At 33.1% G+C, this 27,552-nt stretch overlaps 4 protein-coding genes and 1 long non-coding RNA gene across 10 annotated transcripts; 2 read left to right on the plus strand and 3 right to left on the minus strand.

Annotated features, from left to right (window-relative positions):
- Positions 1–280: 280 nt before the first annotated feature.
- On the minus strand, positions 281–1,516 carry LOC8265896 (major pollen allergen Ole e 10). Of its 2 annotated transcripts, none has more exons than XM_048374851.1 (4): positions 1,084–1,516; positions 919–974; positions 550–805; positions 281–432 (listed from the first exon to the last, which is right to left on the minus strand). In XM_048374851.1, the coding sequence occupies exons 1-4, from the start codon at positions 1,157–1,159 to the stop codon at positions 323–325; spliced, it is 498 nt and encodes a 165-aa protein (XP_048230808.1). In that variant the 5' UTR covers positions 1,160–1,516; the 3' UTR covers positions 281–322. The 2 variants fall into 2 exon arrangements, with proteins under 2 accessions (XP_048230808.1, XP_048230809.1); XM_048374852.1 differs by having other exon boundaries at positions 327–413.
- Positions 1,517–2,293: 777 nt separating this feature from the next.
- Positions 2,294–8,000, minus strand: LOC8265895 (squamosa promoter-binding-like protein 1). Of its 2 annotated transcripts, XM_015716890.3 has the most exons (11): positions 6,795–7,998; positions 6,315–6,496; positions 6,021–6,178; positions 5,592–5,933; positions 5,132–5,206; positions 4,940–5,047; positions 4,734–4,851; positions 4,482–4,623; positions 4,209–4,359; positions 3,294–3,917; positions 2,294–2,879 (listed from the first exon to the last, which is right to left on the minus strand). In XM_015716890.3, exons 1-11 carry the CDS (start codon positions 7,400–7,402, stop codon positions 2,436–2,438), a joined length of 2,952 nt encoding a protein of 983 aa, XP_015572376.1. In that variant the 5' UTR covers positions 7,403–7,998; the 3' UTR covers positions 2,294–2,435. The 2 variants fall into 2 exon arrangements, with proteins under 2 accessions (XP_015572376.1, XP_002515202.1); XM_002515156.4 differs by having other exon boundaries at positions 5,592–6,178; positions 6,795–8,000.
- Positions 8,001–13,177: 5,177 nt separating this feature from the next.
- Positions 13,178–13,707, minus strand: LOC125370178. Its single transcript, XR_007216093.1, has 2 exons — positions 13,572–13,707; positions 13,178–13,481 (listed from the first exon to the last, which is right to left on the minus strand). It is a non-coding gene; the product is annotated as an uncharacterized LOC125370178 (long non-coding RNA).
- On the plus strand, positions 13,474–18,369 carry LOC8265894 (pto-interacting protein 1). Its single transcript, XM_002515155.4, has 8 exons — positions 13,474–13,672; positions 14,989–15,096; positions 15,522–15,757; positions 15,853–15,979; positions 16,094–16,355; positions 17,274–17,406; positions 17,507–17,593; positions 17,914–18,369. The coding sequence occupies exons 2-8, from the start codon at positions 15,015–15,017 to the stop codon at positions 18,043–18,045; spliced, it is 1,059 nt and encodes a 352-aa protein (XP_002515201.1). The 5' UTR covers positions 13,474–13,672; positions 14,989–15,014; the 3' UTR covers positions 18,046–18,369.
- A 3,668-nt stretch (positions 18,370–22,037) lies between these two features.
- LOC8265893 (pto-interacting protein 1) lies at positions 22,038–26,907 on the plus strand. 4 transcript variants are annotated; one of them, XM_048374641.1, is made up of 8 exons: positions 22,038–22,280; positions 23,577–23,691; positions 23,949–24,212; positions 24,304–24,430; positions 24,533–24,806; positions 25,832–25,964; positions 26,066–26,152; positions 26,450–26,907. In XM_048374641.1, the coding sequence occupies exons 2-8, from the start codon at positions 23,635–23,637 to the stop codon at positions 26,579–26,581; spliced, it is 1,074 nt and encodes a 357-aa protein (XP_048230598.1). In that variant the 5' UTR covers positions 22,038–22,280; positions 23,577–23,634; the 3' UTR covers positions 26,582–26,907. The 4 variants fall into 4 exon arrangements, with proteins under 4 accessions (XP_048230598.1, XP_002515200.1, XP_048230601.1 ...); XM_002515154.4 differs by having other exon boundaries at positions 23,962–24,212; XM_048374644.1 differs by having other exon boundaries at positions 22,057–22,251.
- Positions 26,908–27,552: the final 645 nt, after the last annotated feature.

Genomic DNA, 27,552 nt, shown 5'->3' on the forward strand with positions numbered 1-27,552 from the left:
GAGTTAATCTGCTTCTTCAAATTTTGACTTTGAGATTCTTCTTATTATAAACGCCATAGCTAGTTTTAATGTATTTGATTCCTATGATCGTTCTTAATATAGCATTCATGTCTTAAATCCTTGTTGCGCCTTCCCATTTGCTGCTACCCATCCCTAATCATTTTCCTTGTTTTTAATTTGTCAAAAAGGGAAGCAGGAAAAATAGCTCAATTTCATTTGAATGAGGCACGCTTATATATGATTAGTAATGCAAAATAATGTATAAGTCTTATTTGATAGCTTTAGTTCTAGCCATAATTACGCAAATACAATTTAAAACTCTTCATAATATAGTTACTAGATTATTAAGCAGACACTCCCGTATTATCGTCCCAAGCTCTCCCCTCACAGCGGATAGATACAAGTGCCAAAAGCTGCCAAACGAGGGTGCACCTTCAGCCGTCAAATTTCACACAGTAGACAATCAACGCATGTAAAAGTAATTTCTACAATTGTCAGGAAAAAGAAAAAAAAAAGAAACGAAAAACCAGGGTCTTAGAGAGAACTTACAAGGGTCCTGAGCAACAGCGATGCCAGTGCCATTGAAATGGCAATCCCACGAGTGCTTGCCTGCAGCCTTGTAGAAGAGATTCATGGCAAAAGAGGCATGTGAAATGGTTGTTTCTGGACGGAAGCAGCTACCACCTGGTTGGATTGGGCTACAGTCTACTCCTTTTTGCCGACAACTAAACTCAATATTGCGGGAAAGCTTTAAAGTGTTTGTGTTTGGCTTAGCAATGCACCACATGCCATGACCATCATTTGCCTATAACAACAATGACTTCGTTGATTTATGTCAACAGACAAAAAGAAAAAAGAAAAACGGGGCGGTGTTTATAAAACACATATCATGTTTATTGAGCTCAAAAAGCTTTATACCGTTTGCTGAAGTGTATTTGCCCACGGTTGTTGGTCTCTTCCTTGGATTCTTGACTCTGCATGGCATGAGACAGAGTAAGATCAATGCACGATGCATAATCTCCTAGTGAGCAACATGCTTAAAAAAAAAAAAAAAAAAACTATACAGAGTGGGGAATTCCTCACCTGCACAAACAGCACAATAAAGAAGTAAAGCAAAGGCTAGAGAAAGGTAAACCAATGGATGCCTAGAAACACCCATCTTTTCTTGCCTTAGCAGCAATAACCCAACAAGCAACTGATATGATTCAAAGGAGGATAGTTTGGCAAAATTGCAACCTTTTGTGGAGGTATATATGGACTGAAATGAGAATGAAAAAGTGTGTTTAGTATGAAGTTACATTCATGAAATTGATGCACAGAAAGTTCTAAACCCATTGGATGAGTAGATTCATATAAGAATCTCATTCATCTAACAGTAACAAAATCCCCTACTGCATAGCAGCACTTAACTAAAATATGCACATGGCTACCTAAACATAAAGTGTCAATAAAGCCCCTGTGTAAGCAGCTCACTAGTCTACTAACTTGTGTGTCTAAAAATGAAAAGGAAGACATGTGCCAAAGAAAGAGGAAGAAAAGGAGAGGGAGGTTTAAGAAAAGATGGAAAGGAGATTCAGTTGGGCCAAAAATTGGACAAGTGTAAAGAGTAACAGACTCACCTTGATGCATGAGTTGTCAATCATGTAATTTCTCTGTTCTTCACGAATAAGGCTTTTTTTTTTTTTTTTTTCTGTTTTTTAATAAAACATTATAGGTGTTTTATGATAAGGTTCAAAATGACCATTAGGTTAGGTGAAATGAAGCAACTATAACAGAGCACGCAGCTGATAGTTTCGGTGCTATGAAAACTTCATGTCTCATTTTTCATCAGGAGAGAAAAGAAAATAATAAGAAATAAAAACATAATGATGGCCAGATAAATCATAGAGCTAGAAGTACACTCTTCTGCTAATTGTCAAACATATTGAATGAGACATTACTCCGAGTGTTAATTGTTTTCTGGGATGAAAAGTGTATTTCTAGTGACAAGCTCAGTTCACTGTCAAATTGGAAATGGAAAGACTGTTCTGTACAAATCATACCTTGTTGCTTTTCTAGGTTATCATCTGTCCATATAAGCCGTTATAAACAATGCCAATGAGGCACAATTATGCCTTAATAACTCGAAAACATGCATAAACACCCCCAAATAACATTGCCAAAGTCTTGGAGCACTTTGGTTAATTTGGAAACCATAGTTTACCTTGATTCTGAAATTGGAGATAATATAGTGCAATCACACGTAATACCATCTCCGTCACAGGTTATTAAAATTACATCTGAAAAAATTACATTAAACGTTAAATAGATATGTCAATAATATTAATGAATCTGAAACTTGTCCAAAGCACCGGTTATACAGGAAATCTCAACTTTACAGTCTATAATTGCACACCACCTATCATATGTCATCCAAGTTGGAGAGAAAAAGGACCTCAGCTTGTTCCGAAGTCCAACAATTCCCACCTGAATGGACGGAATACATAAACAACCTCTGGACAGCTCTTAAATAGAAGGGCGACACAAACACAAACTGCAGCAATGGCCACCATTGACAGCATTGCAGGCCTGTACAACAGAGACCTACCAGCCGTTCCATAATCCAGCTTCTGATGGCAAAGCTTGCAGGATCGCTGAATGGATCTCACTGCTGGCTGTCCAACTTCGAAGCTTGCAGTCACCCCTTCATTTTGCTTCTGATTAACGTTGCACTCAGAGAGAGTGCCTGGAATATCAAGCACCACATGCCCCGCAGCTGGTCTTTTGTTAATTTTCTTTTGTACCAAGTGGATATATGAGTAGTGACCGCGCAAGCGAGCATAACCTTCAGGTGTGAAGCCTGTGCTGTCATGAGCCTTTTTCCATGCTTCAACTCCCACCTGAATCAAACAGAAATTTCATTTTTATATCCAAAAATGATCCAAGAAACAATTCAACTTTCAGACACGTGCATTGAAGTGCACGGATTGAATCTAAGGCCAAGAGCTTCCGAGTGAATATAGACTTGCTGTTGAGGCAGAGTCAAGAGGAAAATGGGAAGGGCATCCTCAGGCATGCACCTAACCAAATCGATCACCAATAGACTAAACCCTGGCATCCACCCACCCAAAACCAAACCCCAACAGATAAAACAAAATCCCCCCATATGATAGATTTTCCATAATTCAGTCAAACACGATTAGCATAATTTCCTAAACCTTAACCAAAATATAACCATGAAGAAAGTGGTCCGTGCTCAAGATATGTACTGAATGAAACAAAAAAAGAAATAAGTAAACTAAAGAAAGAATTACCATTCCAGGATCATCAGTTAAGGCATCAAGCACGTCCTCAGAACCATCTTTACCAGCTGCAATGTGGAGAGGGGTCAAACCTGCTGGTCCTGTAACATCCGGTCTAAACAAAAAGTTCACATGGCTCCCATCAACTGGCAACTTGTTTCCAGGTCCTGATTTTTCAGGGACATATCTTAAAAGAAGCTCCACCAGAGACCTAGAGTTCTTCCGAACAGCTCGGTGGAGAAGGCCCATTTCTGATAGTGCCAGGTTTAGCGATGAATGCTCTCCTGTGCCAACAATTCCATTATGCAGTATGTTCAAGAGTTTTGTAACTACAGCACACCATTCATGGTCCATGGAAAACTCCATGAGCCACTTGAACCGGCTCAAAGGAAAGAGGTCTGTGCAAGGATTCAAGTGGCCCAATCTAGAATGCAACTGACTTCTATGAAGAAGCCAACCTATTTCGTTAATAAAATCCATAGCTTGATTTTTGGCTTCAATTTTTCCACTTCCACCAAGATCAGCATCTGTTCCAACAAATTCCAATGTACCCTCAAGCATGCGGATCTCCAAACAGACATCTTCCTCCGCAACTATGAAAGGAAAGAAGCTACTGCTGAAACCATGATCTTCAATCTGGATTGAGCAAAAATTAAGAAATTGTATTTAGAAAGTAAATATTGGTAACTACTAACAGTACTGCACTGCTATCACGTGACAAAGGCAACATGTTGACCCAGAAGACAGTGAAATTAGTCTAATAGCTAACCCAGTATATCCAACAGAACAATATTACATCTGAAAGACTGCCACAGTAATTCTGTTTTCATATAAGCAAAAACTCACATGTTCAACAATATATCCCAAAAGTGAATGATGTTAAGAGATGAGAACACAATACGCTATAAGAGGTAGTAGCAATAATACCTCAATGAATCCTCTTCCAGACACCATGGGAATGGAGCAACAAAATTTAATACACTGGAGCTCATCATGTGCGTTGATGTTATCAATGTCATCCATCATTTCTTCAGTATTTTCCTGAAGCATATACTTCCCTTCTACTGCACATAGTAATCTGACAGAGTGAAAGTGAAGGACATTAGAAGGCCTTTAGTAGCATATTGAACTAAAAGAAAACAACAACAATAACATGGATCCCAAAATTTCACTAGCATGGAAATCAAAGGCAAAAGCTACCTTGTGGCAGGCCGAGACAGGTTGATTCCTTTAATCACAAATTGAGCTCTTTCAGCTGCAGGTATTGCAATGGGTTTGACACTTGCGATTTTACTATGGTTGTTACTTCTGAGAGGCAAGGACGTATCCACAACAACCTGACCTGCAGTACCAAAGATGCCCATTTATTTCTAATTTAATTGTTTTTCGCTCCCAGATTATTCTACCATGTCACCAAAAAATAAATTATATAGAAAATCAAAGGCAGCAGACCATTGTATATGAATGCTATTTGATGCTGCACCCTAATGTAGGCCCATCCAGTTCTCCAGAAAGCATTATCTGATACATCCAGAAGCCTACTCAAGCTGGAGCTAAGGTTACAGCATAGCTATACAACAGGTTATCAAACTGTGAGACTAAAAATGTAACCTGTCATTTCAGAGAAAGGGAATCAGAAAAATGAGCAGAAAGCTTACTTCCTCCCATGCAGCTTCAGCCTGTCGAAGATAAATGGTTAGAATGACACAGCCAGGGCGAATGTAGCTCTCGATGTCAGTGGGACTATGAGATAGCCAGTCCAGTATCTGGAAATCAAAGCATTTCAGTACTCAATTCTTTGAATGGAAGAAATGCTGATATTTGCAATAAAAATAGTGAATTTCAAGTACCTGAGCTCTCAGGACAAGAGGAAAATCATTCGGTTCTTTGCCAAAAAGCTTGAAAATAATTCGATCTGTACGGCTCTGGAACAGGAGGGGAAGTTCACGGTTAAATTTTACATGTATAACCCCAAAGACCAAAATGCTGCCATGTGCACTTTTTGGAAAATAGGTCAATTCCTTGAAATATTTCTTGAGTACAACCATTAAACCTTATTTGATCTGATTTTAAAACAAAAGATGACTCCCCAAATGACAAACTGTCACTATGTCAATCCATACACCTGAATGCCATCTTACTAAAAGAAATAAAAATTATCAGCCAATCACTAAGAACATACCATCATACCAATGCCAAAAAAGCATCTCACATTCAGAGGGAGTTCAGTATCTACCAAGAAATTATTTTATGTGCCATATATATTCAGTTAAAAAGATAAAACGATTCATATTCTTTTGTAGAATGTACCTGAGCATCTCCACTAGAACTAGAAGGTGACTGGGCAGATGCTGAATCCGAATTTCCACTTGTTTGTGGTGGACTCGATTGATGTGAATCTTGCTGTATCCACGAAGGGCAATCAAGGGAGCTAGTTCCCATGTTCGTAGGGACAGGCGATCTCTCTATATCTTCAGCACCATCATCTGAGTCAATATATATGTCATTTAAATCAAAATTGTTCATCTTGACTTGCACAGCAGTACTGTCCCGGACTTCTGAATATGCTGGATAGTTGTTCGGAATGCTAGGTTTCATAGAAGAAGAGGTTTGTACATTTGGACCATTAGCACCATGTGAGCATAGAACTCGCTGTGACATCCCAGAAAAAGGTACTATCAGATGTAGTTTTAGGGACCGTAGAAGGCCTAAAGCATTTAAAATAAAAGTCAGGAATACCTCTGAATTTCTAAATGAAGTTCCACCATTCAGCAAGGCTCGAGGTTCCTGCAAGAGCCCAGATAGTTTTTTTCCTCCATGTTCCATAGACTGGCTTGCAAGGCTCCTTAAAAGATGAGATAATAGGTCCTGATCTGTCACCTGGTCTGACCTATTAGCTGCAATTTATAAAAGGCAGAATTACTGCACAATACTGTGGTCACAGGGTCCCCAGTAGCAATAAAGCAAATGAAGGGAAGCCATACAGGTAAATAATCCATATAATTTTACTCAGTGAAACACAGAACTACTTACAATGCATGTTTGACAGTATCTTCAGTAGACTAATTAACAGATAACTGCTGGTCTGTTCATCATTCAATGTACTTGCATTACCAACAGTGTCAGGATTTGTTTTCCTCCTCCTTTTATTATGGCCAGCCAAACGCCTGCGACAACTTCTCTTTCCTTCATCAAACTCTTGCAGGACATGAAACCTACCACAATTTGAAAGAACATAATTGATATGAGAGGCAACCGCAAGTCACAGTAACTTTATTAGAATCCATGTAATTTGTAGAATACAGCAACCTGTGACAAATATCTTACGAGACAGAATCTAAGCAACTATATCCTAAAATTCTGCACAACAACATTGGTGACAAACATTTTGCTCCATAACATTAAGTAAAGTGCCAAAACCAGTAATAAATTCATGTTCTATCACGGTAGTAAGAATCCATACAGAAAACAATAGTAGATGCAATTTAAAGACACCAGCAAATAAATGCATACCTACTACACTGCTGACAAAAACGCTGCATAACATTTCCAACAAGAGCCTTACTGGCCTTTGAATGCATTTCACAAACCTTATGTCGCCTATGATAATCCTTGGCACTGCTCAGATCGGCGCCACAGTCCTCTACCTGACAAACAGCACGGCTCATGCTACCACCAACCAACTTGGTCTTCTTTCCACTATTTCCTTCCCAATTTCCTATCTCCCTTTCACTAACTGGAAAACCATGTCCACCAAGCTTCAAACTAAGGCTACCCACTCCTTCATCATTTAAATTGTCGTCTTCAATGACAATAACCCTTCTTCTTTTCTCCAACTCCCTCTTTCCTTTCTCAATTCCCAGATTCACTTCATCAGAGCAAGAGGATGAACTATTTGAGGAATTCCCATTAGTTGGCGTTCCAGTTGCTATTGGGAAAAATTGCCTACTCATGTTACTAGATGGTACTGGATTCAAAGGACTAGCGATAAAAAGATCACCATCCCATTTCCAATCATTCAAATCCCATTCTAGACTTCTCTTCTCTACTGCCCTCAAATCAGCAGCACTCATACCATAAAAATGATGAGCTTGAGCTTCACCTCCAAATCTAGCCTCCATGGATCAAAGTCCAAATACCCAAAAGATCCAAAATTTCCCAACTAACCCGATACTGAGATAAAAAACAGTAAGAATCCAAGAAAAATAAATACGTAAAACAAAACCCAGTTCCTCTGGCCTAAAGGATCAGAAATTTAATCTAACTCAACAAAAAAGTAAATTTCTTTGTGAAATTCACCTAATCAGCCTCACTTCTTCTCCAAAAGTCCAAAAACAACACACCCACACACCCATGATTCCAATGAAGAGCAACCCACATACCCAATACCCCTCAAATCACCTACTTCTCCAATCCAAAATAATTAAAACCCAACTTCATAATCTTCACTCCAAACAAGGTAAAATTACAGATACAAAAACAAAGAACCAAAAGGACAGATTATAAATTACTTGCCCAGAAAATTATCCAACCCTTCGACGAGAACCAGATCGGACAGATGCCGGAAAACACAGAAAAGAAGCAAAACCCAAGGGAGGCGAAATGCTCGGACGGTGGCGATAGCGATGATGAAGTCTACTTCTTTTTTTCGGTTTGTTAAAGGGGAAATGAAAGTTGTGGCATGGTATAGTGTATGGTACACAAAAATAATAATGTTAAGTAATCAACAATCTTTTGTACCTTTTCTTTTTCACCTTTGTAAGAGAGAGAGTGTGTGTACAGTACACCCAACATAGAAATGGTGGGTCCGATTGACACACCGCGTGTCTATCTCGCACTCACCATAACTGAAACAATAATAATAATAATTTAAAATTGTGAAAAATAAAATGAGAAAAGATGCTTTAATTTTTTTATTAAAAAAAGAAAGAAGAAATGTAGTGAGCGTAGAGTGTATAGTACTCTCTTTTAATGCGAAGATGATAATCCAGTGTTTCGCGTACAATGCTGGGTCCTTGTTATTTATTATTCTTTACTGGCATTGTCGTGATGGATATGTTTCTCTGCAACGCTGCTTAGGATATTATTTATTTACCTTTCTTCTTCTTCTTCTTCTTCTTCTTCTTCGTTTTTGGATTGGATCCCTTATCATGTGCTTATCAGTTATCTACGTACGACCCATTGTCAAAGTCCTTTTCTTTTCAAATCTTACTACTTTTTCACGCTTCTTAATTATTTTATCCTTTTTAACAACTTTATTACTTTTTTTTTTAACTCACATCACATTACTTATTTTGATTTTAACTTTTAATTTTTCTTTCAAATCAGTTTCTGCTTATAAAAAAGGATTATGTTGAAGACTTTTTTTTCCAATTAACTCATATTAAATTATTTATTGTCAATTTATTTTATTAAAATTTAATTTCTATTTTCTAAGCAATGCTTTAGTTTTTTCTTTTTTTTTTAATAAAAAAGAGTATACTAAAATGTTAAGAAAAAAGATATTTGATATTTAATTTTATAATTTAAATAATATTAATTTAAGCTTACTTATATATATTTGCTCGTTATAAGTAAATATATATGCGAAAGTCCTATTAAAAACTAATCTCTCTTATTCTTGTTATACAATATGCTTTGTAATAAAACTATTATCCATAAAATATCAATTACATAGAAATGGACAGAAATGATGAATTATCCTAAGAAGATTAGAGAGAGAGAAAGAAAAGTCTTGTCAAATACCAAAAGGAAAAAATAAATATGTGGTTCTAATTGATCATAAGTTTACATAAGCAGGACGGAATAGAAATTTACTAGATTGCTAGGGTGCACCAAACAATACTGAAAGGTAGATTCAGTGCACCTAGGCTCAGAACCAAACAAAAGAAATTGTTAATCAGTCACCGTCAGTATTATTGACTTTGACTCCCCTTTTCATTTTATTATTACTATCCTCGAAAGGGTCAAAACTCAATCGAGTCCGCAACCGCATGTTCCAATAATCTGGGCCGAACCGAGTCTCACCCGGATCCAACAGTCCAGTTGCCACGTGTCATCCTATGGAACTCTGATGAGATTAAATGAAAAGAAAAGTACTTTTTTGAAACTAAAATAATAATTGTAGTTATTCAATTAGATATCTTAATAATCACATGGATCTAACTTATGAACCGCCTTATTAGACGCTCTCATGGACCAGACCGAATTCTCCATTTGCCCAACTATTTCTTTTTTTTATAAACTATATTTGCCCAATTTGGTTACTATTGGATGTGTTTTTTTGAGAGGATATTTTTGGATGTGTTTTTTTGAGAGGATAGCTGTAAATTATAGTTTTAAATTCAAGTTAATGAAAAATGTTTATTAATTATTTTTTTAAAAAGTTTGTATATAATCCTATCTTTTCTTTTTATAGAAAAGGAAGAAACACCAAACAAGCAATAATAATAATAGTAGTAGTAGTAGAATATATATATATATATATTTACTTTCTTAAATAGAAAAAAAATCATTATTTATTATTTTTTAATAGAAATAAAAATAAATAAAATATAAAATATACACGCTTTTAGCTATTTAATTTATGATTTTGTTGTTTTCTCTACTTATATAATAGACTCTAATTCTTCGATAAATTAAAACAGAGATTAAACCGAATCCGAAAACAATTTAAATTACTTTTTAAACATAAAATATAAAAAAATGGAGGCCTTATTAATCTGAATAAATCAAATTACAATAAAATGTTACCAGGACGCATATTGTGGATGCCAATTACACTAGTCTTCAAACTAAGGAATAAAATTACATTCACAGATTTTGCTTATTCAAACAGTAATTACAATAAAATGCTACCAGGAATCATATTGTGGAGTTTATATGAATACTCTAATAAGTCATTTTACAATCTGTCATGCTCTATAGTTTCAGCGGCATGCCAATTTTAATTGTTCTGAAATGATTCTGTCCCCAAGCACTTCCATTATAGTTTGTTTAGTGTTGGATATTTTTGTTGCTTCTCAGTGTTTCCACGTGATTTCTTTTTCTTGGTATATAATTTAGAATTAAGGGTGTTAAATATATATATATATATATATTTTTTTTTTTCTTCTTCTTTGTTTTGATTTGTATTCTATTATTTGTGGGATGGAATTGGGTTTTGTATTTGGGTACTGGGTTTATGGGTAGGTAGTGGGCACATGAGCCCACGAATCCAACCAATTTGGTGGAGATCTTTTCTCCAATTCTCTTCCAAGCTGTCGATTTGCGCGCATTTTGATTTTTGGTTGAGTGCTATCTATCTATTATAACCTCCCACATGACATGAACCCACATTTTCCCAACCAGCGCATATATTCTCCACCACCCTTCTCTTGGTTTAACCATTCCAGGCATTTGTTCTTCTTATAATCCCTAATTGCAAATAATGAAAACCTTTCCAACTAATTAACCACAGATATATCTTTTCACGTTCAGAAATTCGATAATTTTGGATATGCAATATTTTTGTATTCTAATGGAATAAATTTTTAAAAAAATATAATTGAATTTAAATAAATTTTATATTTAATTTTTAGTATGAAAGATGGATTCAGATATGATTTGAATTTTGTATTTATGGCTATTAGGTTTTATTTCTTTTGTAAACTATTTTATTAATTTAATTTATACATACATAAACAGATTTTTAATTTAGTGCGAATCAAATATGAGATGGGTATAGGTAGTAAAAAATTCTAAATAATTTTTAGATCGGATTGAATATATATATTTATATTTAAAGTTCAAATATCTTTAATTAGTATATTACATATCCCATTTACTGTAATCCCTAAATAGAGCCTATTATACTCCAAATAGGTTTGGCTTAAGAAATTATTTATTTTAAATATAACTTTAATTTTGATATTCAAGTATGTCTTTTAAATTTAAATTTATTTTAAAATAAATATTAATTTATTATGAATCTTATATTAAACAATCATTTTAACACTTGAAAAAATGTTACAATCAATTTCGTTTAAAATATAATCAAAACAACTAAATTTTAACTGGGATAAGAAGAATGCCTTTTCTTTGTAGAATAATTACACTTTTGATGGAATTATTAACCACAAAAAAATACCTTTCCAACTAATTAACCGCAAATACATATTTTTGCTTGCCTTTTTCACTTTTATAACTAAGAACGACAAGAAGTTGGATAATTTTGAATATGCAACTTCATCGTACTCTAATCAAATAAATTTTAAAAATGTATAATTGGATTTAAATAAATTTATATTTTATTCTTAGCATCAATAATGTATCCGGATATGACTCGAATTTTGTACCTGCAGCTATTGGATTTTATTTTTTCTATAAATTGTTTTATTAGTTTATTTTAACTTATATAAACATATTTTTAATTAGATGTTTGTAAAAGTATATACATGCATGTATAGATATGAACAAATTCAAATAATATGTAAATAGTGCTAATCGAATATGAGATAAGTATAAGTAGTAAAAAATTTAAAACAAATTTTGGATCAGTTTGTATGTATATACATATTTATATTTTAGAAAAGATGAATTTCAAATATCTCTTAATGGATCATTTATTTCCATCCCTAATAAGAGCCTATCAAACTCCAAGCAGGCCTGGCTTAAAAAATTATTCATTTTAAGTTTAAGTTTGATTTCAATATTTAAGTATATCTTTTAAATTTAAACTTATTTTGAGATAAATATAAATTTATTATAAATATTATATTAAACAATCATTTTAGCATTTGAAAAGAACGTGACAATCAATTTAATTTAAAATATAATCAAAACAACTAAATTTTATTTGGAACAATCAAAATAAAACATGTCGAAAATTATATTTTCAGAATAGGTTGGAAGAAAAGTGCATTTTATTTGTAGAATAATTACACTTTTTGATGGAAAGAGGGATTAATATAAGAAGGGGAGCATTTGTTTATAAAAGAAATATGCGGCCTAACAAACTCTTGTATTTATCAGAAACAATTTCCGGCTGGTCATGTATTATGATAGTGAAATGAAGGAGAGTATTTTATGGGTTTAAGAGTTTCAGACAATATGATTCGAATGAACATGTTTGTTTAAAGGGATGTATGAAGGCAATAATAACATTGCAGGATTAATCATATATAGATTTTTGTCGACATGGAAATTATTAGCATATTTAGGGACAAAGCCAAAGCCATATGATTGGTTCAGTTGATCTTAATTACCTACCTCCACCTGCCGCCGAGCCTCACAGACGCCCAAAAGGAACTTCTGAATAAAAGGTTCCAATTAAATATCCATTAATTAGTTTTAGTGGCAGGAATGATGCCTTAATTTCTTACATCAACTTTGATTAAGACAGCCACAGAAGGCATCCACAAGTAACTGCAATTACCGAGGATCTTGTACTCTTTAACTCTATTCTCCACAGCAATTATTCATTTTGAATGACATTGCTGCTCGTACATTAAAAAAAATAATTACCTAATTTTCTGGCTTGAATACGGAGTTAAAACTCTTTTCTTTCTTCATTTTCCGGTTCATTGCACTATAAAGTTTTTTCTATTCCTTCATCATTTTCATGAATTTCCTTTTGATTAAAGAAAGATACGGATTTGGAAGACTGAAAACTGGATAGTTGTTAAAACATAATTAAGACTTCCATGAGTGGCTGCCAGCCAAAATAAAAAGATAAAAAGAGCTCAAAACAGCAAGACGAAAAACGAAAGATGGCGGGTATATAATAGGCAGCGATAGAGCAAAATGCAGCGGGCAGATTGAAAGAATTATCGGTTGCGCTGTGCGTAATTTCTGCTAGCAAAGGACATCAGACTTTTCAATTAGGAAGAAGGAGAGAACCAAAGGGGAAACCTAGCTGATGGAATTATAATCCTAACTTTTAAATCTTTCTGCAAAGCACATAAATATTTACATTCAGGAAAAGAAAATCTAGAACAAGAGAAACGATAAATAGAAAAGTCATGTAAATGAAAGGAGAAAATTCAATCAGAAGGTCAAATGAATACGCCGGCCATACTGAAATCAGCTGTCTTCCCTTTATTCTCCGACTGGTTCTACGAACAACAACCGTTCACTTGTTGCCTCACAATTTCCTGAGCTTATTATTGATATCACCGAATAAAAAAAACTCAATGGGGAAAACTGTGAAGTCAACTCTGGCTGCAATTCAGAAAAGAAAGAAAAGCAAAGTCTGGCTGGCACAAATAATCATTAATAATTAACAATGAAACAGGATAAAATGAAAGAGACCTGCAAATGATCCCATAATCTTTACAATCTAAGCATCTGGCACTTCTTCTCTTTACTGGTCGTGGACGGTATCAACTTCTTTGCAATATTTTCTTTTCCATGTAAGGATCGATCTTTCTCTGCTCTTCCTTTAATTTCCTGATTTTACTGATGCTTAATTAACATGCATGTGATCAATTTCATTGATTGTACTTTACCGTTCATTGCTTCACTCTGCAGTGCAAGTCAGTAATTAAGTTGGGTTTTTTCTTTTTATATATTTTTTGAAAACTGTTGATTAAGTTGAGCTCTGTTTTTGTGTTAATTTTGTTGTTTTCCATTTTCAGTGAATTGGTGACCTGCGTAGTTATCAGATAAATACTTCTTTTATAGACATGCTTATTATTTTCATATATGAATGATGAGTTTGTGCGAAAACTGATGTCACTTTCGGAATTTATTGAGTTAATTCAGTGAGTCAGTTTGAATGAATACTGGAGAAAGAGGACTGTATTTCCATTGTAAAGGAAAGGAGGTCTATGAGGAGAATGGGATCAAGTAGAAATGTTAAAGACACTAGTGCCCTTAATTTTAGAAATTAAAAACGGATATCTCTATTTTGTCTCAAATCTTCCATTTTTAAGGATTGCTCCCTTCGATTGCCCATAATTGTGATTGAGAGAGCCAAAAATGATCATGGAGTTTTCGTTTCAGTTGTTTATTTCCACTCATATTTACAAGGTCTTCTTTTAATTGTTTGATATCTGAAGGATGCTAGAGCATTTTTTTTGGAGTTGCTTCTTCTGATTTGGTAATGTGGACTATTTCATTGCATGGAAGAGTAACTGTAACACTTTAGTATTAATTCGATTACCCTTGTACTCTTTAGTCTTTGACTCTGTGTATAGGGTTAAGCAAGCAAATGCAAGTCACAGTTGTCCCAAGTGACACGATTTATATTCACTTCATTTATGGGTCTATATCACTCGATCTCTTCCTACACCATATCCTTAACCCTAAGTTTTGGTTGTTGTACTTTTGAAATATCTCATATTCTTCCTGATATTTTCTGTTTCCGGCTATCTCCAAGTACAAAAATGTATGCATTGTAGACTATAGTAGCTTAGGCTGAACACAGTCAAAATGTGAAAAGATTTCGTCTTGAATATAGTATTCGTATCTTATGAATGTTATAGTAGAATGGAGGATAACGGTCCATTAGGATTACTCCAGCTAGATCGTGATTAAGGCTTAGTTGAGTTGCTTTAATTTTACATTGTCGTATACTTGTAAGCTTCTATTGGGTAGCTCCTTTTGTCTCTTCAAAATTGTGATTTTTGCTTTTTCCCCTCGACTTATGTGTCTTGATATTTGCACAAGCTTATTTTGGTACATTTTAAATGTTCTTTCTCTTTTTTACTTTTCTTTTTTAAAATAGAGGGGCATTCTTCAACCATTTAAATCATGAGCTTTGGCTATTGTGAAGAAGATGACATGCATAAAGCTGCTGACATTGGAGGCCCATACCCCGTTAAAAGTTCAGAAGGTATTATCCAAGCTATACAGCTTTCATCAGGACATATCTTTCAGTTAGCAACTCATAAATATCTATGCCAATCTGCTAGTTGGGTTTGTTGAATGGACTTTATGTCTTTAACCAAATTTAAGGTGTTAAGATTGTGCTTTAAAACTAATGCAAGATCTCAGTTTTGAGACCTCCCTCCACCTCCTGTGAGGTTAATTTCTTATAGAGTAAAACTACCCGCTTAAAAATATCCCCACCTCACTAACATTAACAACTAACATATATTAACTCTATCTTTGGCCAAAAAAAAACAGTTGTGCTAAACTAGAAATTGTTCATTTTCATAAAGAATTTGTTCAGGTTTTTGCAATTGTTTGTGGATTCTTGGGTTTGTTTGTTTTTGCCATTAGTTTTGTCTGTAACACAAAATTGATATATCCTAGCAGATGATGCATCAGAAACAGCAGATACGGGAGGTCAGGCTATTGAAATCCAGCCTATTGAAGTCCCTTCCATTTCAGTGGATGAATTGAAGGAAGTTACTGATAACTTTGGGACAAAATCTCTTATTGGAAAGGGTTCATATGGAAGGGAATATTATGGGATTCTTAAAAGTGGACAGGCTGCAGTTATTAAGAAATTAGATACAAGCGAACAGCCCGAGGATAAGTTCTTGGCACAGGTATGATTAAAAACTTAAATTTGTTATATCTCCCACTTAGTTGACTTCCGTTTATGGTTTTGGGTTTACTTGTTAAATTTTGTTCCACTTTACAGGTTTCCTTGATATCACAGCTTAAGCATGAGAATCTTGTACAATTGCTTGGTTATTGTGTTGATGAAAATGCGCGTATACTTGCCTATGAACTTGCGTCCAATGGTTCTCTTCATGATATTCTTCATGGTATTTCTGATCATACTTCATTGTTTCAGTTATATACTATTAAATTTCATGATAGTGGTGCATACTTATATTTGTGTAATCAGTACTTACAATCCTAATGATCTGTTGTTGCAGGGAGGAAAGGTGTTAAAGGAGCACAATCTGATCCTGGCCTTTCATGGCAGCAGCGAGTAAAAATTGCTGTTGGCGCTGCAAAAGGCCTTGAATACTTGCATGAAAAGGCTGATCCTCGCATTATTCATCATGATATTAAGTCCAGCAATATTCTGATTTTTGACGATGATGTTGCAAAGATTTCAGATCTTGATTTATTAAATCAAGCTCTGGATATGGAAGAACGTCTTCAGGCCATTGATGAAGGAACGTTTGATTATGAGTAAGTTAATGGATTTCACTGTTCTTCAAAGTTTGATCTTTTGACCAAACTAGTAGGAAAGCTAACCAGAGCAATTTAAGGACCGACCTTAGGATGTCTGACTTAAAACAAGACAAAGCTAAAGTCCTCTTGGAGGCCAACCTTACAATGAAAGCTTGGAAAGACACTAAATATACATCACCTATCTTAGGACACGTGACCTAACCTAGGAGACAGTTAGAACTAAGGGTCAAAAGGTCAGACTTTGACCTTAGTTAGATTGTTCTTCTATTAGTTATTGATGTAGAACAATCAGTGAGAATAAAAAACACAGAGAAATAAACAAACTTTTCAAACATAATGTTATTGTCATGGCCATCAACTATTTGATGCCCAAAAGTCTATAAGAATGCTTATGTGTGCACCTGAATAATCACATGGTGGAAAACCTTAATCCTAATGGGAAAATAGGATACATCATAGATTATTGTTCTCAATTTTTGTTATGTTTGTTCTGTTTTTAATAACAAGAGCTAAAATCCTTGATTGGTGGTCTAGTCTCAGTTGCATTGACATAGAAATATAATTTCTGTCTTAGCAGATCAAATATCTTTTCTGACTGTTGTCTAGTATGAAGTTATGAGGAAGTTAAGGGCTTCATATACTTTTGATACCAAATATCTGACACTTTTTTTCTGTGGTTTAGTTACATGTCACCACTTGTAATCTAAAACTGAGTGATGCTCCATTTGATTGCTGGAAACTATCATAGCAAGAAATTAAAGTTAGCCTTTCAATTTGTCATATCTTAATTTTGCCTTTGTTATCTTGTCTCCTGGAAATGAAACTGAGCATAAGTAAAATTGCCAAGTTAATCTCTGTTTGAAAGTCTTAATGTGAGATTGCTTGCCTTGAACATTTGCCTATTTGCTTTGTCAGATATGCAATGACTAGCCAGTCGAATGCAAAGGGTGATGTGTATGGTTTTGGGGTTGTCCTACTTGAGCTTCTGACTGGACAGGAACCAGTTGACCATACATTAACTCAGGAGCAGCAGAATCTTGTGACATGGGTACTAATCGGTTTTAATTTTCTCGCATCTTGCTATATTCTCTGAAGTTAAAATATAGGAAATGTTTCCTGACTGATAATTGAATTTTGGAATTTCTTAGGCTACAGAAGAAAGTAGTGAGGACAAGTTTAGGCAATATGTTGATACAAGACTTCAAGGGGATTACCCACTTAGGGCAGTCACAAAGGTTTGACATTACTTCCTTGAACTATATTTTGTTCATAATTTGAATAATTTAACCAAAGAAAGTTATCTTTCATTGGAAACTTGGCACATTGTCGACACTAGTACAACTGTCTGCAACTCCTCCACATTCATTTTCGCCCTCATTTCTTTTTCTGTGATGGGCATGAGCATGAGCATGAGAATTCACCTTTACTTACCTAATGGATTTTTAGATTTCAAGGAAAAGCCATGTAGTTTTATGCGGCTGCAATTAAGTGGATATCTTAAGAGTGGGTTAAAGTGAAGATGGATTTCTAACCCTATTTATGTTGGAACTTGCAGATGGCGGCTGTTGCTGGCTTGTGTGTGCAAGATGAAGCGGACTTCAGGCCAAATATGAGGATTGTGGTTAAAGCCCTTGAGCACCTCTTAAATTTCAAACCAGAAGCAGCTGGTGAAACACCAAGCATATAATTCTATCTCTCTATCTTTCTCTGTGTATCCAGGTGCATATTAAAGTCTGCATCCGCGGATATGCAAGTATGCTGAGAGACTGCCAAAGAATAAGTTACAGAAAATGTTAGTAAATTATTTGGACAGCGCCCTATGCTTCCATTATTTCCTGTGTGTTCATAATGTGTGAGGTTGTTTCTTGTGTCATGTTTTCCTTGAAGTTGTTCCTCTTTACCTGAAAAAATATCTGGTCCATTATCTCCCTTAGCTGTGAATCATCCTTATCCATCATGTTCATTCAACGATATTTGTTTAATAAACTTGGATGCATTTCTATATTGGAAACAATAGTTTCTTCTTCTTCTTCTTTTTTCAATGAGAAAAAACTGAAGATGAAAGTGTAAGAATTATTATTTCCTGCACTTTCTCAATCTGCAATTCACGCGTATAAACAATAATATGTTGTAGTGATTTTGCAAATTCTCCTTTCATATGCAGGGGATACTTCAAAAAATCTGGTTTATAAGCCAAAAATTGGCATTTAAGATTTATATAGGAGGAAAAAGAGAAAAATTGATTGATTGGAACAGCATTTATTAAAATTGTATTTATTAGCCACTTAGGTCTATATGTCCAATAGAAGTTGAATGCTAACTGGACCGAAAAATTTAAAATTTGGCCAATATGCCTCTCTATCACAATATACACTTGTCTGCTGTCCTTAATTTGTGCCAACAAACCACATCAAAGATTATAAAATCCATAAATTTAGTTTTAACCGGTCTTTTAACCGGTGGTTTATCTGTTGCACGGCCATAATTATTATTTTAATTATAAAATTAAATTGATAAATATAAACTAATAAAATTTTTAGTATTTATTATTGTTTTGTAAAATTTTAAAAATAATAATAAATTAACTATTTTAAATATTTTTATTTTTTAAAAATTTTAAAATTTTATTAGTAATTTATTTATTAATTAATTTTATTATTATAAATTAACATATCACTATAATTAATATTACTAGTTTTTAGAATTAAAAATTTAATTTATTGTTAAATATAATATTAAAAATATAATTTAAGATGTTATTTTCTATATTAGAATTATTATTGGATTACAGAACTAATTTATTAGTTAATATAATATCAAATATAATTAATATAATTTTTAAAATAAATTTACTAATATTATCTGATTAGGAAACTATTTATTAGTTAATATAATATTAGAATATAATTAATATACTACTATTTCTTAGGATTGAATTAGTATCATTATTTGATTAGAAAATTATTTATTAGTTAATATAATATTAAAATATAATTAATATTCTATCTCTTAAGATTAGAGTTTGAATATAATTAGGAATGTAATTTATTAATAAATAAATTAATAAAAAAATTATAATTTAAATACATCATTTGACAAGTAAAAATATGTTCTAAATCTATAGATTTTAAATAATCCCTCATCTACCAAAATTTCTCATTTTTGAGGGTTTTAATTTCCTATCTAGTAGGTGGAAAGTCCAAGATTCACTATTTTTAAAGAATAATGAATTGTTATATTATTTTTTTATTCAAATATCGTTCCTAATAAATTTATCTTATTCCAAAATTATTTTTAACTTTAAATAGAAATTTGTTATTTTTATATTTAATTCAAATTGATAAAATTTTAAAAATAAAATCTATGAATTATGTCTCAACCCAAGTGATACCTAAAGCGTGAAGAAATCAAGAGAAAACCACAATGGAGAAAATATAAAAATAAATAATTTAACTTATTAAATAGATGGTAAATTATTTGGATGAAAAACTCTTTTTCTTCTTTATAATTTAGGAATAATTATAAAAATAATGTATAAACTTGTTAAAATTTAACAATAAAGTGTTTAAAATTTTAAAAGTTACAATTTAGTGTGTGAAATTGAAATTATTAACATTTTAGTGTAGGAAACATATAATCTATATAAAAAAGCTGAATAATTACAAAAACGATATATGAACTTATTAAAATTTGACAATTAAGTATTTAAAGTTTTAAAAATTACAAATTGGTGTGTGAACTTAGTAAATACTTACAATTGAAAATATATATATAGCAGGTCAACAACAATTACAGAGTCTGTAATATTAAAATACATATTATCCGCTTAGTAGATTAAAAAGAATAAAATATAAAAAAGTCTTTAAAAAATATCTATTTTTAATGGATTAATACACCATTCTTATTACCACAATCATTATATTGTTTTCGTTATACTTTCATCAATTTTTTTTTTTAAAATTATATCCAATTTTTAGCAACACTTTGTCTTTTCTAACTTATACTATAAACATCTAAAACAAAATCGATCATTATTAAGGATGATAATTTTAACTATAATGTTAATTATTAACACATCTCCTTATGACATGTGTAATATTTATTTATATATTTTTATATATATTTATCTATCTTTGTAATTTTTATTATGTACATGAAAAATTTACCATGTTTCATATAAATATTATCTTTCATTGTGAAAATATAGTAGAATCTCATTTGTTAAGTTAATAATTTTTTTTTAATTTTACATACTAAATTGTAACTTTTAAGAATTTAAACACTTTGATTATTAAATTTTAACAAGTTAAACACACTATTTTGTAATAAGTTAATATGTATAACCTATAACATGTTGTTGACCTACTATATATATTTAATAACAAATATAGTGTTTGGACTTATTAAAATTTAAAAATTAAGTGTATCTCTTTAAAATTCCCTTTTTATTTCAACAAAAATCTTAAATTATTAGGGAAAGGTTGGTACTAAGAAGGAGGTTATATTATATATTATTTCACTTTCATTTATTCCTTTTTTTTTAAATATTTATAATTCTTATTTCTCTCTTCTATATCTTGAACTTTAAAATTTTCATTACATCGCTACTTATTTGTTCCAAAATATTAACGTCATATTGTATTATGAAATAAATTCTTAGGGACCGAAATGAAATGTATAATTAAAGTTAATTTGCCTCTTTTAAAATTTTATATTTTATTATAATTTTGATAAACATAAGTTTATATCAGAGGTAAAAATACATAACTTAAATTAAAAAAGATAAAAGTATAAAATAAAATAAACCTAAAAAATATTTACATCTATTATTAAAGTCATTTCAAATGTATGTAAATTAATTCATAAATTATATTTTAATATAATATTAAAATAAATACTCAGTTCGAAAAGCAAAAAAATTCACGAAAGATATTATTGTTCATGATCTGTTTCTATGATTCAAATCTTGATAAGTAAAATAAAAAACAATAATTCTTTTGTTGATTTAAATTAATGTAGTTTGATTAAAAATATTTTTCATGATGCAAATGAAATTCACTAACAACATTTTTCATTAACCACATATATATAGAGTACTAAAATCTAACCAACAAATAGGACCTTAATCTAGTATTTAGATAAATTACTTTCAAATAGCATATGATAATTCAAACTTCAAAAATAAAAAATAGTTATAATAATTACGAGATATGCATTTTTTAAATATATTTTCTCTATTTCTTATAAGATATTCAATATAAATTTTTATTGTACTTTTTTTCTTTTTTATTTTATCATTCACTTATAATAAATAAGAATACAATATTAATGCCCTTTTGATTTATTAAAATGATATTTGATTTAGAATAGTATTTTACAATGGAAGGAATAATAAATATTTAAAGAAAAAGAAAATAAAATAAAAAAGTCAAGTAAATAAAAGGAGAGAAACAAATCAGAAGTTCGCCTGAATACACACCTACCACAGCCTACGGAAGTCAACGGTCTTCTCTTATTCTCCGACTGGTTCCATCGACAACAACCAATAAGTTTTTGCCACGCAAGTCCCTTTACTTAAATTAATCGCAGGCAATAAACCCCCCTGCAAATTCAATAGGAAAACAGCGAAGTCAAGCCTGGCTGGCACAACCAATCAAAATTATTAACAATTAAACAAAGTATGAAACAGAACAAAACCGTAAATTAAATCCTTAATTTCTTTAGCATTATTTTTTAAGACTGTCTTTTAGCTTCAAGTCAAAAGAAACTCCAATCTATCTATCCACCGTTCGATCTCTTGTAACGCCTTATCCTGCACACCTCGGCCGGCTCAGATCCCGTAATCTTTACAATCTAAGCAACTGATACTCCTTCTCTTTACTGATCGAAGACGGTATCAGCTTCTTTGCAGCATTTTTTCATGTCTGGATCGATCTCTCTCTCTCTCTTTTTAAAAAAAAATTTAATTATCGGTTTTCCTTGATGTTAATGATGCTTAGTTACCATGCATGTGATCAACTTTTGTTAATTTTACTTTACAGTTAATTGCTTTGACTCTGTAAGCTGGTAATGAAGTTGAGCTTTTCTTTTTTGTTCATTGAAGAAATCAAATAAAGGAAATTGTTGATTAGTTTGAGTTCCTGTTTGTGTAATTTTTTGCTGTCTTCCATTTTCAATGAACTCCTGATGTTTGATCTGTTCAGTTATCAGATAATGTTTTGTTTATGTTAATTTGCTTATTATTTGCATACAGGAGTGATGAATTTATGCAAAGACTGATCGCAGTTATAGTGTTCGTTAAGTGTCAATTTGTGATGATGAGTTTTTAATCTTTGTTTCTATTGTACACTAAAGGAGGTTTATGGGGAGAATGAGATCAAGTAGAAATGTTAAAGACACTGGTGCCCGTAATATTAGAAACCAAAAGTGGATATCTCTGTTTTGTATCCATTGTCCCATTTTCAAGTGGCCAACTTATATGATTGAGGGAGCCCAATTTGATCCTGGAGTTTTCTTTTCAGTTGGTTATTGGCACTCCTATAAATAAGTGCTTTTAATTGCTCGATATTTGAAGGATACTGGAGCCTATTGTTGCTTCTTTTTGATTTCATAATGTGGACTAGTAACTGCATGGAATAGTTAAATTTATTTGATTACACATTTGCTCTTTAGGTACGTATTTAGCTGTTGTCTAATGTGCGTATGGGTTTTAAGCAAACAAATGCAAGTCACCACTGTCCTGAGTATCGTGATTTCTTCACTTCATTTATGGGTCTATAGTACTAGTGTCCTACTTAACCATCTCCTTAACCCTCAACCTTGGTTGTTGTACTTTTGAAATATGTCATATTGGTCCTTCATGATGTTTCTTCTTTTGTTTCTGGCCATCACCCAGTAGAAAATACATGAGCTTTAGTAGGTGAAATTGAATGCAGTCAAAATGTGTGAGAAATCTTCACCTTCAGCCGTATTATTTGTATCTTATGAATGTATCACAAAGTCTGGTAGAATAGAGGATAATTATCCATTAGGCTTACCCAACTAGTTTGGAATTAAGGCTTAGTTGAGTTAACTTGTTTATACGTTGTCGTATCCTGATAAACTTTTATCAGGCAGCTCTTTTTGTCACTTCAGTGTGTCTTTTCTTTCTTCCCTTGAGTTCTGTGTTTTGAAATTTACAGGAGCTTATTTGGTGCATTTTTAACCTCTTCTTTTCAGTTAGAGAGGCATTCTTTAAGGATCTGAATTATGAGCTGCTTTGGCTGCTGTGAGGAAGATGACATGCATAAAGCTGCTGACAGTGGAGGTCCATACCCTGTTAAAAGTTCAGCAGGTACTATCCAAACTGAACAGTTTTCATCAGGACTCAATATTTTTTAGTTTGCAGCTCAATAAATATCTATGTCAATCCACTAGTTGAATTTCTTAATGAAATTTGTCTTTCATAAAATTTATGGTGATAAGGCTGCGCTTTTAAATTAGAAATACACATTTGTTATTTTTTGTTTTTCAGTTTTTTTTTTTAAATTGCTTTTAGATTCTTGGGTTTCTTTGTTTTTGCTATTAATTCTATCTGTAATCTGAATTTAGTTTTTCTTGTCAGGGAATGTTGGAGGTTATCATGCATCAGAAACTGCACCAAGGGGAGCTCAGGCTGTTAAAATCCAGCCTATTGAAGTCCCTTCCATTTCAGTGGATGAATTGAAGGAAGTTACAGATAACTTTGGGATAAATTCTCTTATTGGAGAGGGTTCATATGGAAGAGTGTATTATGGGATTCTTAAAAGTGGGCAAGCTGCCGCTATCAAAAAATTAGATGCAAGCAAACAGCCCGATGATGAGTTCTTGGCACAGGTATGATTGAGAACTTAAATTTATCTGCCTCTTATTGGACTTTTGCCTATGTTTTTGAGTTTACTTGTTAAATTTTTGTACAAATTTACAGGTTTCCATGGTATCACGGCTTAAGCATGAAAATTTTGTACAATTGCTTGGTTATTGTGTTGATGGAAATTCCCGTGTACTTGCCTATGAATTTGCGTCCAATGGATCTCTTCATGATATTCTTCATGGTATTTCTGATCTTGCTTCATTATTTCAGTTATATACTATAAAATTCCATGCAAGTGGATATTTGTGATTAGTATTTAAATATCAATAACCTGTTGTTGCAGGGAGGAAAGGTGTTAAAGGAGCACAACCTGGTCCTGTACTTTCGTGGCAGCAGCGGGTAAAAATTGCTGTTGGGGCTGCAAAAGGCCTTGAATACTTGCATGAAAAGGCTGATCCTCACATTATTCATCGTGATATTAAGTCAAGCAATGTTCTTATTTTTGATGATGATGTTGCAAAGATTGCGGATTTTGATTTATCAAATCAAGCTCCAGACATGGCAGCACGTCTTCACTCCACTCGCGTTCTAGGAACATTTGGTTACCATGCTCCTGAGTAAGTTACTGATGGGACTTCACTGTCACTGATGTAGAACAATCAGTGAGAATAAGAAAAACACAAATCAAAAATAACAATTCCTCAACATAATTTTATTGTCAATGCCATCAACAATCTGATGCCAAAAAATATATAAGAATGCTTATATAAGCACCTAAACAATCACAAGATGTGAAAACTGAACCTTAATAGGAAAATAGGATACCCCATGCCATAGATTATTGTTCTTACATTCTTTGTAGAAGAACGAGACCTGAAATCCTTTTGTTGGTGGTCTCGTCTTTGTTAAATTGACATCATTTTTATGTTTTAGCAGGTCAAATATCATTTTGATTGTTGTCTAATATGAAGTTATGAGAAAATTAAGGGTTTCATATACTTTTAGCAAAAGGTACAGATAAATACTTGAACTTTCCGCCAAAGTGCAATTAAATCCTTAAACTTCAGAGTAGCTCAATTACACCCCTGAAGTTTGAAAAATAGAAAAATTACATCCTTGAAGCTAACTCTGTCTATTTGACCATGTAATGGCATGAGACTCAGTCAGTTATAGGTGCTAAATGAAACTGCCTTAAATAGAAATCCGTTAAATAAATAGAGTTAGCTTCAAGGATGTAATTTCTTCTATTTTTCAAACTTTAGGGATGTAATTGAGCTACTTCGAAGTTTAGGAGTTAAATTGTGTTTTCTCTGGAAGTTCAGTGGCTTATCAAATACCTTTTGCCTATACTTTAGATATAAAATACCTGACACTTTGTTTCTATGGTTTATTTGTGTGTTACCACCGGGAATCTAAACTGAGTGATGCTCCATATGATTGCTGGAAACTCTCAGACAAGGAAATTAAAGTTAGCATTTTTATTATTATCTACAGCTGGGAATCTTAGATCATGGTTTTGGCTTTGTTATTTTGTCTCCTTGGAAATTAAACTGATCATAAGTGAGTTTTCTAGGTTATTCTCAGTTTGAAAGTTTTGATGTGAGATTACTTGCCTTGAACATTTGCCTATTGGGTTTGCCAGATATGCAATGACTGGACAGTTGAATGCAAAGAGTGATGTATACAGTTTTGGGGTTGTGCTACTTGAGCTTCTGACTGGGCGGAAACCAGTTGACCATACATTACCTCGGGGGCAGCAGAGTCTTGTGACATGGGTACTAATTGATTTTAATATTCTCACATCTTCCTCTATTTTCAGCAACTAAAATATAGGAAATGCTTTCTTGACTGATAATTGAGTTCTTGAAATTCTCAGGCCACACCGAAACTTAGCGAGGACAAGGTTAGGCAATGTGTTGATACAAGACTTCAAGGGGATTACCCACCTAAGGCAGTCGCAAAGGTCTGGCATTACTTTCTCGAACTATTTTTGTGCAAATTTTGAATAATTTGATTCAAAAGTTCCCTCTAATTGGAAAATTGGAACAACGCCAACACTAGCACAATTCCCTTCAACTTTTCCACATTCGTTTACGCCCTCATTGTTTTTCTAATGAGCATGAGCATGGGAATTCACCTTTTTTACCTAATAAAAATTTAGATTTCAAGGAAGCCATGGAATTTATGAGGCTGCTATAAAGTGGAAATCTTAAAGTGTCAGGTAAAAGATTTGTGAATTAAACATTGATAATTTTTGCAGATGGCGGCTGTTGCTGCCTTGTGTGTGCAATATGAAGCGGACTTCAGGCCTAACATGAGTATTGTAGTTAAAGCTCTTCAGCCCCTCTTAAATGCCCGGCCAGGACCAGCTGGTGAAACACCAAGCCTATAATTCTATCTCTGCCTCCTCCTCGTGTATCCAGGTGAATATTCAAGTGTGCATCCACACCATGCTGAGAGACCGACAAAGAATTGTTACGGAAAATGTTAGTAAATTATTTGGATAGCGCCCTATGCTTCCATTATTTCCTATGTATTTCATTTGTTCATAATGTGTGAGGCTGTTTTCTCCTGTTATATTTTTTATTTTTTTCTTTAAAAATCATATATATATTTTGTTTAATTTTCCTTTTTAAGTTTTTTTCTTCATGTTAACTGGAAAAACTTCTGGGTCCTTTGTCTCCCCCATGTGAATGAAAATGATGTCCTTATCCATCATGTTAATCCAATGGTTTTTGTTTAATAGACTCCCCATCATCTTAGCTGTACAACGTGCTAGTTTATTAGCAGTTCTTTTGACTTTAGAAAAACTAGTGTGCAATTAATTCTAAACTTAACAAAACATGTTATCCTACTATGAGTATCGGTAACAAGAGCATCAATCTTCCAGCTGATTCCCCTTTTTTCAGGTGTAACCATCTCCTATAGAACTGTTGAATCAAACTCAAAAATAGCGTTACTTGTACTAGAAGATTGAGCCAAAACCACTGTCTCGCCGAGTGTTGTAGCTTCACCTTGAAGGGTAGAAGAGCAGGAGATGGCTTTTGCCGTTCCATCCACAAATTTTCCGTTGATACCGACAATGCACTATTTGCACTGAATGCTATATCAGAGTTGTACTTAGTCCATCCCTTTGGAGGGGGTTGACAAGCACAAGGGACTGTCACACTATTAGGGGCTGCTTTAAGGTTAGATGAGAACATATTTGTCCATCTTGTAGTTCCTCGAACTGATTTACTATCTATTGAGAGGTCGGCTCAGGATTTGGGCTTGTCCCTTCAAATATTGCTTTATTTCTTGTTTTCTGAATCTGCCGACAATTTTTGGGCACTTTGAGCAATGATCTCTCCCTTTTTTATTTTG

The sequence above is a fragment of the Ricinus communis genome, chromosome 1, assembly GCF_019578655.1.
Source record: "Ricinus communis isolate WT05 ecotype wild-type chromosome 1, ASM1957865v1, whole genome shotgun sequence".
NCBI classification, from domain to species: Eukaryota; Viridiplantae; Streptophyta; class Magnoliopsida; order Malpighiales; family Euphorbiaceae; genus Ricinus; species Ricinus communis.

Coding starts and splice junctions, on each gene's coding strand:
- LOC8265894 (XM_002515155.4), top strand. CDS start 15,015: ATGAGCTTTGGCTATTGTGAAGAAGATGACATGCATAAAGCTGCTGAC. Junction 15,980..16,093: donor TCTTCATGATATTCTTCATG/GTATTTCTGATC, acceptor CTGTTGTTGCAG/GGAGGAAAGGTGTTAAAGGA. Junction 17,594..17,913: donor CACTTAGGGCAGTCACAAAG/GTTTGACATTAC, acceptor TGGAACTTGCAG/ATGGCGGCTGTTGCTGGCTT.
- LOC8265895 (XM_002515156.4), bottom strand. CDS start 7,402: ATGGAGGCTAGATTTGGAGGTGAAGCTCAAGCTCATCATTTTTATGGT. Junction 4,624..4,733: donor AATAGCATTCATATACAATG/GTCTGCTGCCTT, acceptor TTGGTACTGCAG/GTCAGGTTGTTGTGGATACG. Junction 2,880..3,293: donor TAACTGATGATCCTGGAATG/GTAATTCTTTCT, acceptor TGTTTGATTCAG/GTGGGAGTTGAAGCATGGAA.
- LOC8265896 (XM_048374851.1), bottom strand. CDS start 1,159: ATGGGTGTTTCTAGGCATCCATTGGTTTACCTTTCTCTAGCCTTTGCT. Junction 975..1,083: donor TTATTGTGCTGTTTGTGCAG/GTGAGGAATTCC, acceptor CATGCCATGCAG/AGTCAAGAATCCAAGGAAGA. Junction 433..549: donor CGCTGTTGCTCAGGACCCTT/GTAAGTTCTCTC, acceptor TGACGGCTGAAG/GTGCACCCTCGTTTGGCAGC.
- LOC8265893 (XM_002515154.4), top strand. CDS start 23,607: ATGAGCTGCTTTGGCTGCTGTGAGGAAGATGACATGCATAAAGCTGCT. Junction 23,692..23,961: donor CCCTGTTAAAAGTTCAGCAG/GTACTATCCAAA, acceptor TTTTCTTGTCAG/GGAATGTTGGAGGTTATCAT. Junction 24,807..25,831: donor TTTGGTTACCATGCTCCTGA/GTAAGTTACTGA, acceptor TGGGTTTGCCAG/ATATGCAATGACTGGACAGT.